Source organism: Charadrius vociferus, unplaced genomic scaffold, assembly GCF_000708025.1.
Source record: "Charadrius vociferus isolate BGI_N301 unplaced genomic scaffold, ASM70802v2 scaffold101, whole genome shotgun sequence".
NCBI classification, from domain to species: domain Eukaryota; kingdom Metazoa; phylum Chordata; class Aves; order Charadriiformes; family Charadriidae; genus Charadrius; species Charadrius vociferus.
Genome location: NW_009646941.1, coordinates 2,190,996 through 2,208,894, shown reverse-complemented (window position 1 = coordinate 2,208,894; position 17,899 = coordinate 2,190,996). Strand labels below are relative to the sequence as shown.

Genomic DNA, 17,899 nt, shown 5'->3' with positions numbered 1-17,899 from the left:
GCTTATCTCTCCACAGTGCTGCATACCCAAGGTCCCATTGATGGCAGTCTGTATGCGAAAGTGAGAAAGAAGAGCTCTTCAGACAGCTGCATCCCTGGTGTTGCTCAGGATGTTCCTGTGACTGGCAGTCCTGATCACAGTGATCATACTCTGTCTGTCAGCAGCGATTCAGGACACTCAACAGCTTCCATCAGGACAGACAAGACTGAGGAGCGCGTTGTGCCTGGAGTCAAACGAGGTCTGAGTCCAAAAGAGAAGGCAGAACTGGACCAGCTACTTAGTGGCTTTGGTCTGGAGGATTCTGTCAATGCCACCAAGGATATGACTGATGCTCAAAGCAAGTACAGTGGGACTTGCCACATAGTGCCAGCTCAAGTTCACATGAATGGAGAGACGAAACTGAAGGACAGGGAGACCGATATTCTGGATGACGAAATGCCTAATCATGACCTTCACAGCGTGGACAGCATTGGGACTTTGTCTTCCTCAGAAGGGCAGCACTCCACCCACCTAGGGAACTTTAGTTGCCATAAGAGCAGTCAGAACTCACTTCTTTCAGATGGCTTTGGAAGTAACACTGGGGAAGAGCATCACAATGCTTTTGCCCCAGACCTGGGAATTGGGGTGGATCCCCTCTATGAGAGATCGTTTGGAAGCACTGAGCCAAAGTCAGCTCAGCAATTGCAACGGAATCCTTCTGTCTCACCACAGCCTCAAGCCTACGACCCAAGTAACTACTCTACTCAGACCTGGGTACGCCAGCAGCAGATGGTCACTGCTCACCAATATGGTTTTGCTCCAGAGAATGAAATTAGGGTTGGCATTCATAACACTGTGGAGAATGCGGGCAGTGTCCAGCGCCAGTCCCGAGTCCCGGACACCCCGACACGTGGCTCCAGCAGCAGAGATGCTGTGCAAAGGGGACTAGGAAGCATGCCAGGTGCTGCTGAAGCTGCAGAACATGCCAGTGCCGAGAGTTTTCAGTCAAGGCCAGTGCCTCAGAGGAACACAAATGGCCTGGATCTAGGACTGAATGCTGCGGACTTGCCAGCTTCTCCAACTTTGGATATTGATCAGTCCATTGAACAATTGAACAGGCTGATCTTGGAGTTAGACCCTACGTTTGAACCTATCCCGACACGCATTAACACTGTCACCAGAGACAGAAATCAAGTAAATGGCTTTACCAGCCTTGATATAGATGTGGAAGGGCTTGGCAGGAGTCCTGGCTTCCATGACAAATTAGAGGTCACAAACAGGAATCCCTCCTGGCATGGTAAGCTGTTGTAATACTTTAAGTATAATACATTTCCTCGCACTTGAGTGTTCTTGGTATGGTACAGCAGGACCTCGGGTCATGACTTACAACTTTCATGACGGTTATCAAGGGATTATTTCTGATAACCTCTTTACCTAAGCATCCAAGAAATTACAGAATCAAACTGATGTAAGATAAGTGAGTTTTGCAGGTACTTTTTTCTTGATTGAAAAAAGTACTGATCAGCAAATTCTTACCTATTATAGATCATCAGTTGGGATTTTTTGCTGCTCTGAGTTTAAGTGATAAGGGAGCAGAATTCCTACAGTTCCTAGATTGAAACATTTTTGGAAGGCATCTGTAGTGAAATGGTTTATGATTTAGGGCCCAAAATAAACGAATGAACTGTGTCTAGAGTTTAAACGCTGCAGAGAGCTTAATATGTGTAGAATACAGGGTACACAATGCAAGGCTGGAGGCCTCTGTTCTTGGCTTTTGTCATCGAGATTTATGGACCTCATTCTAGTCATATTTGTAGTGACTTAGGATATTTATGTTTAAGAAAACTTCCTTTAAAAGTTTAACCCTTCAAGTGCTTTTTCTTCATTTTACTTTCTATTTTTCAGGGCCTTATGCTGCCACTGTTGTTTAGGTTGGTTAGCATCTTCTTGCCTTAGTGGTCTCTTTGAAACAGGGTGCTAGTGTAAAACGGTGTTCAGTATTCTCAGCTGAAATTTGTTTGTGGTTGTCCTTGTTGACAAGTTATAGTTCATTTCATCAAAGGCTGCAAAACTGATTCGGTGCTTTTCCTTTCCTCCAGCTCCTTATTTGGTGGGGTGTGGGGAGACATTATTGGTTTATGTTTCTGGGGGTGTAAGCTGAAGCACCATCACTTTCAACAACTGCTACTTCAGAGGATGGTATCTTCTGGTAGAAGAGGCAGAGAGTAGACATAGTAAGGATTTAGATGTTTTAATTTATTTGGGGCCTTTAGGCAGCTGAGTGCATTTGAGTGTCCTAAAGTTTAAAGACCTCTGCTTGTGGTTAATGTAGGTAGTGTCTTGAGGAGTTTCCCTTGTGTAAAAATCATGTGCCTTGCTCTTGAGGCAGTAATTTTAGATATGTGTTGAGTCCCTTGCCTGCCCCTTGAACCCTTTGAGTATATTAATTGTGATTAACAGTGCAATTTTTTGTTGTGTCTAATGCAATTGAAATGCAGCAAACTGTTCCCAAGAGAGGTGGCCTTAAGCTGCCTCCAGGATGTCCGCCCAAACCACAACACAGGATCCTTGGACATGCATTACCCCATTCATCTTTGCATCAGATCTGGTAACTCTGCAGTGGTGAGGTTTGTTGGATTAGCTTGTTAATTTAATGGTTTGAAGGTTTTCTTACAGGTTAATTCTCTGTCAGATCAAATAGTTAAACTTGCAATGTGAACAGGTAGTCACTGAAGGAGTGGTGAGGGCACATGGCTGGATGTGGGGGACAAGCAGAATGGCCATTTTAGCAGCCTTTAAAGCAGATAGAACAGATTTATTCTGAAACCACATACCTATATCTTTGTGATAGGATCTAATCCTTAGGAACTTTACTGTGAGGAACACAGCTATTCCACCATGTTACCAAAACCCATTAGGAAATTATGATTAGTACTGGGGCAGAGCTATGAGAAAGGTAAATTCAGTATTTTAGGGTGTTAGCTCCAAGGCTAAAGTTGGAGATGTCAGGATTCAGGTGTCATTTTCTGCATATGCTTCAACATGTGATACTGGAGTAAGTTACATAAGAATAGCATTTAATTAAACAACAGATTTTTTGAAAGAAATATTCCTTCGTATAGCTTTATGACATTTTAAGTTTGCCGTGATGTCAAGTGCTGAAATGTTCTATTTCTAACTTTTGCAAGTATCACTCAGTTTATACTAGTAAGAGCTTGATTTTAAAACTACCCATGGTTCCAAAGGTAAAACAATGTGTTTATGTGGCATGCTGCCACCTCTGCTTGAGACGAGGAGGTCACCAGCACATACTAGTTTTCCAGATGCTGTGGGATTTATTTATTTACATAGCTGGACTTGCCCTGCTGCTTTATATAGAATCATTTATGCATGGTGTGCACAAGACAAGGGGAAAGAGCAGTTTGACTGAAGGACTGTTAAGAATGAGGAAGACCTGGACTGTTTTTCCCTTGATACATCATCTGATGGAAAGGGAGCATTCTAGCGGCAAGGAGAAATTATGAATTGGGATGGTCAGATGGAAGCAGCAGGGGTATAATTTCATGTCTCATCTGAATCCAGTCATAGTTCTGAGCATAAAACACAGATGTTCTGATATGTTTTCAAACTCTGCATAGCACTTCAAAGGAGTAAACCAGAAGTGTAGTCCAAACATCATGATATTGTGCTAGGCAGGTAACTGAATACTAGAAAAGTAACCTACTGTTTGCAGAATCCCCTACTACCTCCCAAACCTCAGCTGTATGAGAAAACAGGTAGATAAATTGAAACAGCAAAATTAATCTATTTTGACGGTGGGTGGGAAAAGGAGCAGCAAGCCTAAAGGGTGAGAAACAAGGAAATACTCTTTATTAGCTCCCTTCCTTTTTTCAAACATGCTTGACAGTTCAGTTGTCTTTGGGGACCATAGGCATGCAATATCTATGTGAGGAGAAGTAGCGAAAGTTGCCTTAAGGTATGCAGGTCTGTCAAATGGTCTAGAGTTCCAGTGTACAAACCCAAGCCCTTAAAAAGTCTGTCGTCCTATTCCTACTGAGAATTAGTGCTTCTGTGCAAGGATTAATAAATAACAAGAGATATCCTCTGTACTCATTTGGTTAAATAGCAAGTGTTAAAACAGTTTAAAAAAAATCAGATAAAAACATAACTCATTGTGTTTGGTTATTCTTGCATGTGTGGAAACAAATTAATGTATAATGTCATGGAAAGTTCCTCTTCAGACTTTTAATGTTGCTTTCCCTCCACAGCGCACAGCTAAAGCACCAGTTTAGTCTGACTCCATTCCCCTGTACATGCACACACATACAGTAAAGCTGAAGTACTCCGCATACTTGCAGTGAAAAGCTGTAAGCGTGTGCTATACTAGAAAGAAAAGAAAACCTTATAGTATAAGATAAATAATCCCTTAAAATCATAGAATCATAGAATGGTTTAGGTTGGAAAGGACCGTAAAGATCATCGAGTTCCACCCCCCCTGCCATGGGCAGGGACACCTCCCACTAGACCAGGTTGCCCAAGGCCACATCCAGCGTGGCCATGAACACCTCCAGGGATGGGGCCTCAACAACCTCTCTGGGCAACATGTTCCAGCGCCTTACAACCCTCAAAGTAAAAAACTTCTTCCTAATGTTTAATCTAAACCTGCCCTCTTCCAGTTTAAAGCCATTCCCCCTCGTCCCGTCACTACATGCCCTAGTACAAAGTCCTTCCCCAGCTCTCCTGTAGGCCCCCTTTAGGTACTGGAAGGCCGCAATAAGGTCTCCCCGGAGCCTTCTCTTCTCCAGGCTGAACAGCCCCAACTCTCTCAGCCTCTCCTCATAGGAGAGGTGCTCCAACCCTCAGATCATCCTCTGGACACGCTCCAGCAGGTCCATGTCTTTCTTATGTTGAGGACTCCAGAGCTGCACACAGTACTCCAGGTGGGGTCTCACGAGAGTGGAGTAGAGGGGCAGAATCACCTCCCTTGACCTGCTGGCCACAGTTCTTTTGATGCAGCCCAGGATGCGGTTGGCCTTCTGGGCTGTAATCGCACATTGCTGGCTCACGTTGAGCTTCTCGTCAATCAGCACGCCCAGGTCCTTCTCCTCAGGGCTGCTCTCCAGCCATACCCCAACGAGCCTGTATTTGTGCTTGGGATTGCCCCGACCCAGATGTAGGACCTTGCACTTGGCCTTGTTGAACTGCATGAGGTTGGCTTGGGCCCACCTCTGCAGCCTGTCCGGGTCCCTCTGGATGGCATCCCTCTCCTCCAGCGTGTTCACCTCACCAACCAGCTTGGTATCATCGGCAAACTTGCTGAGGGTGCTCTCAATCCCACTGTCCGTGTCCGCGACAAAGATGTTGAACAGTACAGGTCCCAGTACCGACCCCTGAGGAACGCTGCTCGTCACTGCTCTCCACTTGGACATTGAGCCGTTGACCGCAACTCTTTGAGTGCGATCGTCCAGCTATTTCTTTATCCACCGAGTGGTCCATTTGTTGAATCCATGTCTCTTCAATTTAGAGACCAGGATATCGTGTGGGAAATAACAATAATACATTGTTGTTCATTGCCAGTTCGCGGTAACAGAGCACAAGCCTGCTGGATGTAGTTTACCTTACCTTGGAGTAGACTTACAGAATTAGGGTAAGCAGGGGATTCTCCACGGCAATTAATTAGCTGTTGAAACTACTGCAGCACAGGAGGTGTAATTGATAGCGCAAAGAAATGCTGGCTGCCGTGGGGTTGAGTAATGGTTGGTCTTGCACAGTAAGATTTTAGGGGGACCTCTATACCCTGTGACTTTAACAGTCTTTAACCTAACAACTACATCAAGGGCATTAATTGGCCTGTGATGGAGGGAGTTGGCAGATCAGGGCTGAATGGCTCTGAGGTTGAGTGGATACTTGAGGTATTCTGAGTGAGTGAGAGCAAGCAGTGCTGGATATGAATGGGATTGATGTGATGTACTGTATGTGTGCCTAATTTGAAGGTTGAATTATGAGAGGATGGTGGGTTTATCTGTTTTCCTGCATGAGCGTGCAGAAAATGTATGCCTTAAGAAGGCATGTGCATGTTTCCAGTGCTTGCCAAAGCTGGAAGAAGGAGCTTAAGAATGAAATCTGTGTGTGTCAGCTGTGGTGTACATTATGGTGCCTTCTTAACCTCTCTTTGCTTGTGTGTTTCTGCACTGATTGACAGATAGGCAGCTACCTCTCCTTTCACACTTCTTCCTAGAGGTTTTCATACACGTATATCCTTAGCATAGGTTAATATGGCACAAACTACTGACTGCCCATTTAGCAGAGTTCTAGGTTCTGTCTGAAATGATGTCTTGGGTTAAGTGCTCAGTGTTCTTGAGAAGAGGAAGAAGCAGACAGTGATCCTTGAATTTCTTTTTGTTAGGATGTGTCTTTATGAACCATGTAGAACAGTGGCTGATCACCTCTTTTCTTCTTCAGTGGTATATGTGTTGGTTATCAGAGGTGAATTAGTGCACTGTATATTAGGATTTTCCAATTTTTTGCTTTTACATGAGCTCAGTTACATGGAGATGAGTTTTGGGTAGTAAATGAAGCTGCCATTTACTAGTAGTAACACAGTGCTGCAGTTGTTCTTGATTTAAAGTAACAGCAAGGTTTGTAGCCTGAGAAAATCTTCATGTGTATGCAAGCTTTTCTCTGCAGTCTTATGTTCACCCTTTACTTCACACTATGTATATTCGTCCATGCATAATAATACATGACCTTAGTGTGCTGTTAAAGATCATTTGTAAGACTTACTTCCTCAAAGCAACCATCTTTTATCACAAAGCTTATGCTTATTGGGTAGAGGAGGAAAGCTAAAACAATGTTTTGCTTCTACCTAGAAAACTGTAAAAGCAAGAATCTGTTAATAAACGTAGAGAACAGAAAGGTTTTTACCCATTTTTAGTAAAACCTGCCATTATTCACCCATGTCTCATCCCTGCTCCCCACCTTTTCACTCTTAAAATGTTAGAGTTTACGACTTTAGAAAAAAATTAGAAGCAGTTGAAGAATATGTGACCAAACTAAGGCAAAGCACATGAACACATGCATTCAGCATTTGGGGGCAGCCTGTTTCCATTGCCGTGACCGAAAGATGGATGTCTATCTAAATCGGTCAGAATCAGGAAGAGGGGGGGGTCTGTATTTTCCATAAGGTTGAAATTATATTGTTGCTCTCAGCTAATTCTAATTCTCATTCATGCATGAGTTACTGTGTTTGAAAATATAATCTTAAAACATCCTTAGGTCACCTAATGTGGTGAGGACAACACAGGTGTGTGGTTCACACAGTCTTACATTCTGTGTGGAGTTTATATAGTTTATCAGCTCAGTAAAGAATTGGTCATTAAACAAAGCCATCTTCCCTCCCTCAAAAAAAAAAAAAAGCCCAACATGCAAAATGAATAAAAATAAGGTGGCTAAACATCTGATTACAAGTGTTTGGAACATCTTCAGAGGTCTTTCCTTTATTGAAAATAAATCTTTGAAGATGGTCCAAATTACAGTATCATAAATCATGCTACAGTGTATCTGCAGACAAAGGAGAGGGGAAGAAATTCTTTCTGCATACTTCATTAAATAATAATTTTTAAAAGCATTGAACTGTTCAAGATGTTCCCATGCACTCTGATATTCTGTGGGAGAGCAGATCCAGTCCATCTGAAATAAGGTGTAAAGTGACAGGAGAACAAAGCTTGTTCAAATCCTCATGCCTTATTTGCATGTATTAACAGTACACTACAAAACCTGTTGTAGTTTCCATTGCACACGAAAATTTTGGTATCTGACTTGGAGTTAATTTTATAGTAATTAACAGTAAATTTAAATGACCTTTTTAGCTAAACTAAAAAATGGAGTTTTAAAGTTATAACTGGAGTTTTAACTAAATTAATTTTTTTTTAAACTAAACTAAATTTAGATTAATTAATTTTTTAGCAAAAGTTTAAAATGGAATTTTAGTTACATTTAGCAGCACAGTAATTTTTAATTTAGTTTATATCGTGTACTTGTTCCACAAGTTTTTATCAAACCTGCAAGGTTGTGGGCCCGAGTGTAGCATCATTATGACATCTCTGTATGGGTTTGGAGATACCAGTTTGAATTTTGCAACAGGCTTGCTGCTGATGCTTGGCACAGTGTAAAAGGGCTAAGAAGCTAAAGTAGCCAGACCTGTGAAACTGCTGTGTCCTACATGGACAGGTTTAATGGCCTACTTGGATTTGGGGTAGAGTTTAGACCTTTTAATTTGCTTGTTAGACTAATGGGTTATAAGGAGTTTGGACTCCTACTCTACTACCCATTCTAGATAGGGGGGAAAAAAAAGAATAGTTTGCTTCTGAATCATTGCTGAATGTGGAGTATTTCTTTCAAGAAAAAAGAGATTTTTCTGGTTGCAGTAACACTTCCTACTACATTTTAGAAAGAGTAGGCACTGAAGATATCACAGGCACAGCTCAGTTGGCTTTTGTTCTCATTAATCCCTTTGAAACAGTGTTCCTAAAGAGCTGTGAATCTGAAAATTTGAGCATAACAAGATACTCTGTTAGGACTTGCATCAGAAATCCATTATTTTGTTTCATCTGGGTATGTATTTGCTTGTCCTTTTTTCACCACAGCAATTTTTAGCTCAGGTTTTGTCTTGCTATCTTTGAAGATGTTATTTTTCCTTTAAATTTGCAACAGTGATTGTAAAGTGGATTCTAAATTCTTAAAATAGATTTGCTTTAGTATAAGCATAAAGCTGTCTTGAAAGCTTGATCATTAAATGCCTTCTGCAAAAACCTTAGACTTTGTAGAAGATAAATGGTGCCAGAGAAGGAAATCATATTTGATTTGGATAGTGTGGTACCATTTTTTTTTTTTAGTATGTGGGGCAGTCCCTGAAGGCTCTGCTGTTAGAAGTTAACTTATGGACCTTTTTTTTTTTTCTTGATGAATTGTTACATCTTTCACAGTAATGGGTAGTCAGAGTTATGCAGGTCTTTTTAAACTGCTGTATAGGCAGCAGCATCCGGAATTTCTGCAATGCTAACATAATTCTCAGAGTCTTATTTCAGCCTTCAGGACTATGCTGAGGTCTCTGAAAGGGGCACTGGAAAAACAGCCTTGTGGGAGTTGTCACTGTAAATTTCTCAAGAGAACCCTGAGTTTTATCAGTCTGTGGGTTGAACCTGTAGACCCTCTTTTATGTCATGCTAACTTTTCACACAGGTTGAAGCTATGGTGAGAAGCTCACTTCCAGAGCATCTGCTTTTTCTGGTCCTCTCTATGCTCCTCTGTGTGTGACATGCTTGTACACAACAATGATTTCCAAGTTGTCTGTTTGCAGGGTCAGTTATTTGTTGTGTGTATTATTTCCCTAATTATATTATATTCCCTAATATATGTATCTGTTAAGTTGTATTGGTTGGTTAATTGGTTAAACATGCATCCTAGTAAGTTTCCCTTTGATTTCTTCAAACCACATGTGGTTTTCTTAAACTATCTGCATGGGGCTTGTGTACATGTTTGTCAGATTTTCTTAAATGTATAGATGTTACCTTTTGTCTCTTGTGAAAGGGATAGTGTTGAAGTGAATTCATTATGCATCTATACACACGCTTTGATCATTTAGTTATAAAATTACAAATAAAATGTAACAATAACATATTTTCATTAAGTATTGAAGCTGGTATAGATCTTTGCTAATTTTCAAAAGATACTCCAAATTAAAACATGTTTGGTCTTACATGGAAATGTGAAAAATTTGCAATTAATGGCTCCAGTATGAAGTCAGTTCTTGGTGGTTTGATATCATCTGGCATTGTCTAAACTGCTCTGCAGATGATCAAAGGCAGTATTGTCAAATAAAACTGTTTTATAAGGCAGTATTTAGCACTGGTGTGGCCGCACCTTGAGTAGTGTGTACAGTTCTGGGCACCACCATTTAAGAAGGATCTTAATATACTTGAATGTGTCCAGAGGAGGGCTCCAAAGGTGGTGAAGGGGCTGGAAGGCATGTCCTGTGAGGACTGGCTAAGGACTTTGGGGTTGTCTGATTTGGATAGGAGGCTGAGGGACAACTTGCTCTCTACAGCTTGCTGAGGAGGGGAAGTGGAGAGGGAGGTGCTGATCTCTCCTCCCTGGGATTCAGTGCCACGATGCGTGGGAATTGCTCAAAACTGCATCTGTCGGGGGAGGTTCAGACTTGACATTAGGAAACATTTTTTTACTGAGAGTGTGGTCAGGCACTGGAACAGGCTTCCCAGAGAGGTGGTCGATGCCTGATGCTTGTCAGTGTTTAAGAGGCATTTGGACAATGCCCTTAATAATATGCTTTAGCTTTTGGTCAGCCCTGAAGTGGTCAAGCAGTTGGACTAGATGATCATTGTAGGTCCTTTCCAACTGAAACATTCTATTATACTCTCATGTGTGCATTACAGAATCAGGTTGAAAGGAACCTCAGGAGGTCATTGGTCCAACGTCCTGCTCAGAGCAGATTCAGTTAGATGAAGTGACCCACAGTCAAGTTTTTAAACCTTTTAAGGTTACAGATTTCACAGTGTTTCCATACGCCTGCTCCAGGGACTGACCCCTCTCCCTGTGTTGACGCGGAAGCTCGGGCAGATACACCATGACCAATATGATCAGGGTAAATGCCACTTTATTGCACAGATAGCTCAGCTATTATAGACAGTTCTGTCCCACGCCACGCAACACTCAAGCAGCAATTGGTTACATGCATAGTTCAAGTGAGCATCTCTACTATATGATTGGCTAGCCCCAGCTGTTCACTCGCATAGTTATCTCCTTCTATGTTTTAATTAAAATCCTGCTTATCCGTACATTCAGCAACAGTTCTTTCCTCCCTCCACCTAACTCAGCCATTCACAAAACATAATTTGACCTTCTACATTCCTTGAAGCTTACACTGTCGTCAACAAGTCCTCAGTGCTTGGGGTGCTCACAGGGTGACCATTGATCTCTAAAAATTTTCCCACATCCCTGTGCAGCTCTTTTTCCTTGTATCTGCTCAGAATTTTCCTTGCTGCAACTTGTCTGTTGCCTGTTGTCCTACCACTTTGCATCTCTGAGAAGAGTCTGGCTGCATCTCTGTAATCCCTTCTGTAGGCAGTTGAAGACAGCAGTGAGGGCCCGTTTTACCTTCTGTTACTGAGACTGAGCAATCCAATTTCCCCAGCCTCTTCTCATGTTACGTACTGCAGTCCTTGACTGTTTTGGTAACCCTTTGCTGGATTCAGTCCAATTTTTTGTACTTTGGGACCCAAAACTGGACACAGTACTCCAGATACGGCCTCACAAATACTGAATAGGGGTGAGTAATTGCTTTTTTTGACCTTGTGGCTACTGTCTTGCTATTACAGTTCAGCATGCAGTTGTACTTTTCCCACAAGGGCAACAACGAAGATCGCCTGGTCGTCTTCTGCATAGCTGCTTTTTATTCAACTACTTTTCTATTCAGTTCTGTTCATAGGTGCTTTCTATTCAACCAAGCCTGTACAGTTTCATAGGAATACTCCATCCCAGTGCCATAAATTAAGAAAAAGCAGTGTGTCTCACAGGTACAATGTAAGGTAATCTTAATTGAATTTAATCTTAATTTTAGGTTTAAAATACTTAGCTTTTTCTAGCAGCTGATTATTACAAGACATATGGAGACAGAAATCCATTGTAGGGTTAAAAGACATGTTAGAAAACATGATCTGAAATTCCAAACTGTAGCTATTAAATCACAGGATGGTCTGATTTACCTATGTATGAGCAGAACCAACTTGTGAAGTAAGTTAAGAAAAGCACTGAGAGGGTTGTTGCTATCTGAAATTACACCTATTCTAACCATATCTGGAAGCATTTGCAGACACTGAGAAAAGTCTGTGTTGGGCCTTTTGAAGGATGGGGATTATTTTGTGTTATGGAATAGTGAGGTTGGAAGCGACCTCTGGAAGTCATCTGATCCACGCCTCCCCTCCACCCACTGAAACAGAGCCACCTAGAGCCAGTTGCCCAGAACCATGTCCAGATGGCTTTTGACTGTCTCCAAGGAGGTAGACTCCACCACCTCTGTGGGCAACCTGTGACAGTGCTCAGTCATCCTCACAGTAAGAAAGTGTTTCCTGATGTTCAGGGGAAACCTCCTGTGTTTCAGTTTGTACCCATTGCCACTGGGCACCACGTAAAAGAGCCTGGCTCTTTCCTCTGTGCGCCATCCCTTCAGGTATTTATACACATTGCTCACATACCCTCAGCTTTCTCTTTCCCGGATTGAGCAGTCCCAGCTCTCTCAGCCTTTCCTCAATGGAGAGATGCTTCAGTCCCTTAATCATCTTCATGGCTGTTCACTGGACTCTCTCAGTGTGTCCTGTAAGGGGGAGCCCAGAACTGGACACAGTACTATAGGTGTGTCCTCACCAGTGCTGGGTAGAAGGCAAGGATCACTTCCTTCAACGTGCTGGCAATACTTGGACTAATGTGGCCCAGGATCATAGAATCATAGAATGGTTTAGGTTGGAAGAGACCTTAAAGATCATCTAGTTCCAATCCCCCTGCCATGGGCAACGACACTTCCCACCTGGACCAGGTTGCTCAAAGCCCTGTCCAACCTGGCCTTGAATGCTTCCAGGGATGGGGCATCCACAGCTTTCCTGAGCAACCTGTTCCAGTGCCTCACCACCCTCATAGTGAAAAATTTCTTCCTAATCTCTAATCTAAACCTCCCCTATTCCAGAGTGAAGCCATTCCCCCTCATCCTATCACTCACTACATGCCCTTGTAAAAAGTCCCTCTCCAGCTTCCTTGTAGGCCCCCTTTTGATACTGGAAGGCTGCTATAACGTTTCCCTGGAGCCTTCTCTTCTCCAAGCTGAACAACCCCAACTCTCTCAGCCTGTCCTCATAGGAGAGGTGCTCCAGCCCTCTGATCATCTCGGTTGCCCTCCTCCGGACTCTCTCCAACAGGTCCATGTCCTTGTTGTGCTGAGGACTCCAAAGCTGGATGCAGGACTCCAGGTAGGGTGGTCTCACGGGAGCGGAGTAGAGGGGCAGAATCACCTCCTTCGACCTGCTGGCCACACTTCTTTTGATGCAGCCCTGGATGCAGTTGGCCTTTTGGGCTGCAAGAGCACATTGCCAGCTCATGTTAAGCTTCTCATCAACCAACACCCCCAAGTCCCTCTCCTCAGGAGGGCTGTCCTCAATCCATTCTCCACGCAGTGTGTATTTGTGCTTGGGATCGCCCCAGCCCTCGTGCAGGACCTTGCACTTGTGCTTGTTGAACTTCATGAGGTTTGCTTGGGCCCACCTCTCCAGCCCGTCCAGGTCCCTCTGGATGGCATCCCTTCCCTCCAGTGTGTCGACTGCTCCACACAGCTTGGTGTCATCAGCAAACTTGTCCCACTGTCCGTGTCACCAACAAAGATGTTAAACAGTACTGGTCACAGTACCAGTCCCTGAGGAACACCACTTGTCACTGCTTGTCACTTGGACATGGAGCTGTTGACTCCAACTCTTTGAGTGCGACTGTCCAGCCAACTCCTTGTGCACTGAGTGGTCCATCGGTCAAATCCATGTCTCCCCAATTTAGAGACCGTGATGTTGTGCAGAACAGTGTCAAATGTTTTGCGTTAATCCAGGTAGATGACATCTGTTGCTCTCCGCTTATCCACCAATGCTGTAATGTTGTCGTAGAAGGACACCAAATTTGTCAGGCAGGATTTGCCTTTAATGAAGCCATGTTGGCTGCCACCAATCACATTGTTATTTTCTGTGTGCCTTAGCAGAGTTTCCAGGAGGATCTGTTCTGTGATCTTGCCAGGCATGGATGTGAGACTGACTGGCCTTCTTTTTTTCCCTTTTTAAAAATGGGGCTTATGTTTCCCCTTTTCCAGTCTTTGGGAACTTCACCAGACTGCCATGACTTCTCAAATATGATGGCTAGTGGCTTAGCAACTTCATCTGCCAGTTCCCTCAGGACCCGTGGATGCATCTCGTCAGGTCCCATGGACTTGTGTACCCTCAGGTTCCTTAGATGGTCTCATGCTTGGTCTTCTCCTCCTTCTTTCTCCCAGTCCCTGCCTTTGCCTTCTGCAACTTGGGCAGTGTGGCTATAGCCCTTGCCGGTGAAGAGAGGCAAAAATTAAAATGATCTTCAAGGTCCCTTGCAACATAAACCATTCTATGATTGTATAATTTAAAAAAAAAAAAAAAAAAAAAAAAAAGTCCTCAAGTATCTCAGTCTTCTCTATATCCTGCGTGACCAGGTCTCCTGTTTCATTCTGGAGAGGGCCTACATCTTCCCTAGTCTTCCTTTTATCATTGACATACTTACAGTTTTTCTTGTTGCCCTTGATGGCCCTGGCCAGATTTAATTCGATCTGGGCTTCAGCTTTCCTAACCTGATCCCTGGCTGCTTGGACAATTTCTCTGTATTCCTCCCAGGCTACCTGTCCTTGTTTCCACCCTCTGTAGGCCTCTTTTTGCTTTTGAGTTTGTCCAAGAGCTCCTTGTTCGTCTATGCAGGCCCCCTGCTTTTTTTTTAATGCATTGTTGGGATGCATCGCTCCTGAGCTTGGAGGAGGTGATCCTTGAATACTAACCAGCTTTCTTGGGCCCCTCTTCCCTCCAGGGCTTTATTCCATTGTACCCTACCAAGTAGATCCCTGAAGAGGGATGCTTTCCCTCTGAAGAGTCTGCTTTCCTGAAGTCCAGGGTGGCGAGGTCGCTGTACACCCTTTTCAGTGCCCTTAGGACCCTGAACTCTACCATTTCATGATCACTGTAGCCAAGGCTACCCTTGAGTGTGACGTTCCCCACCAGCCCCTCCTTGCTGGTGAGAACAAGGTGCAGCATGGCACCTGTCTTTGTTGGTTCCTCTATCACTTGGAGAGGGAAGTTATCATCGACGCATTCCAGGAACCTCCTGGATTGCTTATGCCCTGCTGTGTTGTCTTTCCAACTGATATCAGGGTGGCTGAAGTTCCCCATGAGGACCAGGGCTTGTGAACGTGAGGCTGCTCCAGTCTGTCTATAGAGGGCCTCATCTGCTTGTTCTTCCTGGTCAGGTGGCCTTTAGTGGGCTCCCACTGTAACATCACGTGTCCCTGCCCTCCTTTTAATCCTGGCCCATAATCTCTTGGTCGGCTCCTCATCCATCCCCAGGCAGAGTTCCATGCACTCCAGCTTGTCATTGACGTAGACGGCAACACCCCCTCCTACTTTTCTCTGAGGCCAGCAACTGAAAACTAGTCCATGTTTTGATTTTACAACTCAAATCTATGACCCTTGTGTATGCTGTGTCAATATATGTAGCCACAGCTAACTGTTATTTGATGATCAAGTTGATGGAATTTCTACAGAGACATGTGACAATTGAATAAACTGGATTATGGAACAGAACGTGCAAACCTTACATCTTTATGGGACTTTTGAATATTTTAGGTGTTCTGTGTTTGGTTTTTTTGTAGCATAGTATTCTTAGGCTAGTGTAACTAAAAAAGGCAGAATTCATACTGAAATCTTGCTGCAGCTTAGTAGGGACTTTAAATCAAGTGGGACACTGAAGGCCCAGACTCTTCACATCACTTTTCATACTCTGCCATTATTTTGTTTATATTTCATATTTTGACAAGCTTTTTTATGCATTCTGCATGCACCTCAATATATGTAATGAATGAGAATACGCATTCTGCAGAGAGGCTGGGAGAGAACGTAGGTCTTGGTGGTGGTATCTACAGCTGTTGTGGTTTGGGCCAAACCAGCCACTGGGCAGAATCACAGATGCTCTCCCCAACCTCTCTTCAGAGAGGCAGGAGAGAGAGAGAGACTTATGAGTTTAGAAGGAACTAAATTACTTTAATGAAATATTATTAATAAAAAGGAAATAATGAAATATATACAAAACCATATCAAGTTCCCAGAATCACAGTCATGTCACCAACAGGAACTGGGGAGGTCCCAGTCTGGACTCAGTGACGGATGGGAACTGGATTCTTGATCTGGATTCTGGACTGGGATCAAAGGCAGACGAGCAGACAGAGTCCTCCTTGGACACCTGCCATTGAAGAAAGCGCACTGACTGATCCCTCAGCTTTTATACTGATCATGAGGCAGATGGGGTGGAATACCCTTATAGTCAGTTTTGGGTCACCTGTCCTGTCCGCTCCTCCCCACAGGTGGGACCCCTCTACGCTTTTCTGCTTCTGACCCTCCAGTGGGGCAAATAACAAAGTTATCTGGCCTTGGCTGTTACAGCAGTAAGTATAAGGAACAGCCTCTCTGCATACCATTCCTTGGCATCAGCTATAAACATAGGTCTGATCACTCAGAACAAACGTTGTCTGCACAATATGCTGTTAATTTCAGTAGGTAGAAGAGGCCTAGCTAAAAAGTAAAGTTACTAAACAAAATTGGTGCTGTTTTACCTCAAACCAGGACAACAGCATATGGCAATGGAAGTTCCTGAGAATGTTGTGCAGGGATAGCTCCTGATGCTCTGATACCCACTGAATGAGCTTTGATACTGTGAAGAGACTTCATGGAGAAAGACACTGTATGGAATGCAGAGATCATAATTGTAGCTTCTGAAAACTCAGAGAGACTTTGGATAAGTTTCTTGTTTCACTTGTGGAGCGGAGGTTATGCATAGATCACTGATTGCACAGAAGTTCCTGTTACTCACCGTTTACATGATTGCGAATTGTTTCTTCTTTCCTTGTAATAGACAATACATCAGTGAATTTCCATCCTGTCCTGGTTTCAGCTGGGATATAGTTAATTTTCTTTCTAGCAGCTGCTGTGTTTTGGATTTAGTATGAGAATAATGCTGATAAGGCATATTGTTTTAGTTGTTGCTCTAAGTGATGTTTACGTTAATCCAGGACTTTTTCAGCTTCCCATAGAAGTTGAGAGGGAGCACAGACAGGACGAGCTGGCCAAAGGAATATTCCATACCATGCAGTATATAAACTGGGGAGGGTGGGGGGCAGGAATCTGCGATCACTGCTTGGGACGGGCTGGGCAACTGATCATCGGGTGGTGAGAGTGACTTCTGTTGTATCACTTTGTTTTGTATATTCTTTTATCATTTTTTTTTTTACTATTATTATTATTATTTTCCTCTTATTATTTTCCTTGTTACTGTTGTATTAACCTGTCTTTACCTCAACCCACAAGTTTTGGGTTCCCCCCCCTCCTTTTCTCCCTCTTTTCCCTACCCTAGGGAGGGGAGTGAGCAAGCATCTGCGTGGTCCTTGTTGCTGGCTGGGGTTAAACCACGACACATCTGAAAACAATTAATGTGAAGGGGCAGATGAATATTACTTCTAGTGCTAAGTAATTTTGCTAGCTGATTATTTGACAAGGAAAGTTAACAGAAAAAAAATATCTTAAACAGTTCAGAGAAGTGTAATACAACGTGATTATTTGTTCTTAGACCACTTCAGAGGTTTTGAATTGTCTTAGAAACAATAGCCATGTTTTTTAGGGTTGATCTAAAACTTGGTGAATTTATTATTTGCCTCAGTTGGATTTGGTGGAGCTCATACTCCAAAACAGTAAGGCTTTTTGTTTTAGGATTGGTAGCAATAATGGGCGATCTAGTGACCTTTCAAACTAGCTGCAATATCATGTATAAATTTTTGTTGAAAAGGGAGACTGTTTGGATCATTATCTGTCAGTAACTGCATCTAAAATAACTGCTTTAAAACAAAGGAGTTAGCTGAGCTTCTAAAACATCGTGTTCAGGTCATGTTTTTTCACATCAGTTTTATTTCATGTTGTGAAGCTCAGTGTCTTCACTGCTGTTAGAAGATTGACTTTCTGAAATTACACTTAATATTTTCAAGATATTTCTGACTAATATCATCTTTTGAGTGTTATTATTTTGACTGTATTATTGA

The 17,899-nt window shown here is 43.0% G+C and overlaps 1 protein-coding gene across 1 annotated transcript in view; it reads left to right on the top strand.

Moving 5' to 3' along the window:
- Positions 1-17,899, top strand: part of TNS3 (tensin 3) — a 136,019-nt gene that overhangs the window by 49,842 nt on the left and 68,278 nt on the right. Inside the window, exon 12 of the mRNA XM_009895046.1 lies at positions 17-1,276. Within this exon, the coding sequence (XP_009893348.1) occupies positions 17-1,276 (1,260 nt within the window). The remainder of the gene's footprint in view (positions 1-16; positions 1,277-17,899) is intronic.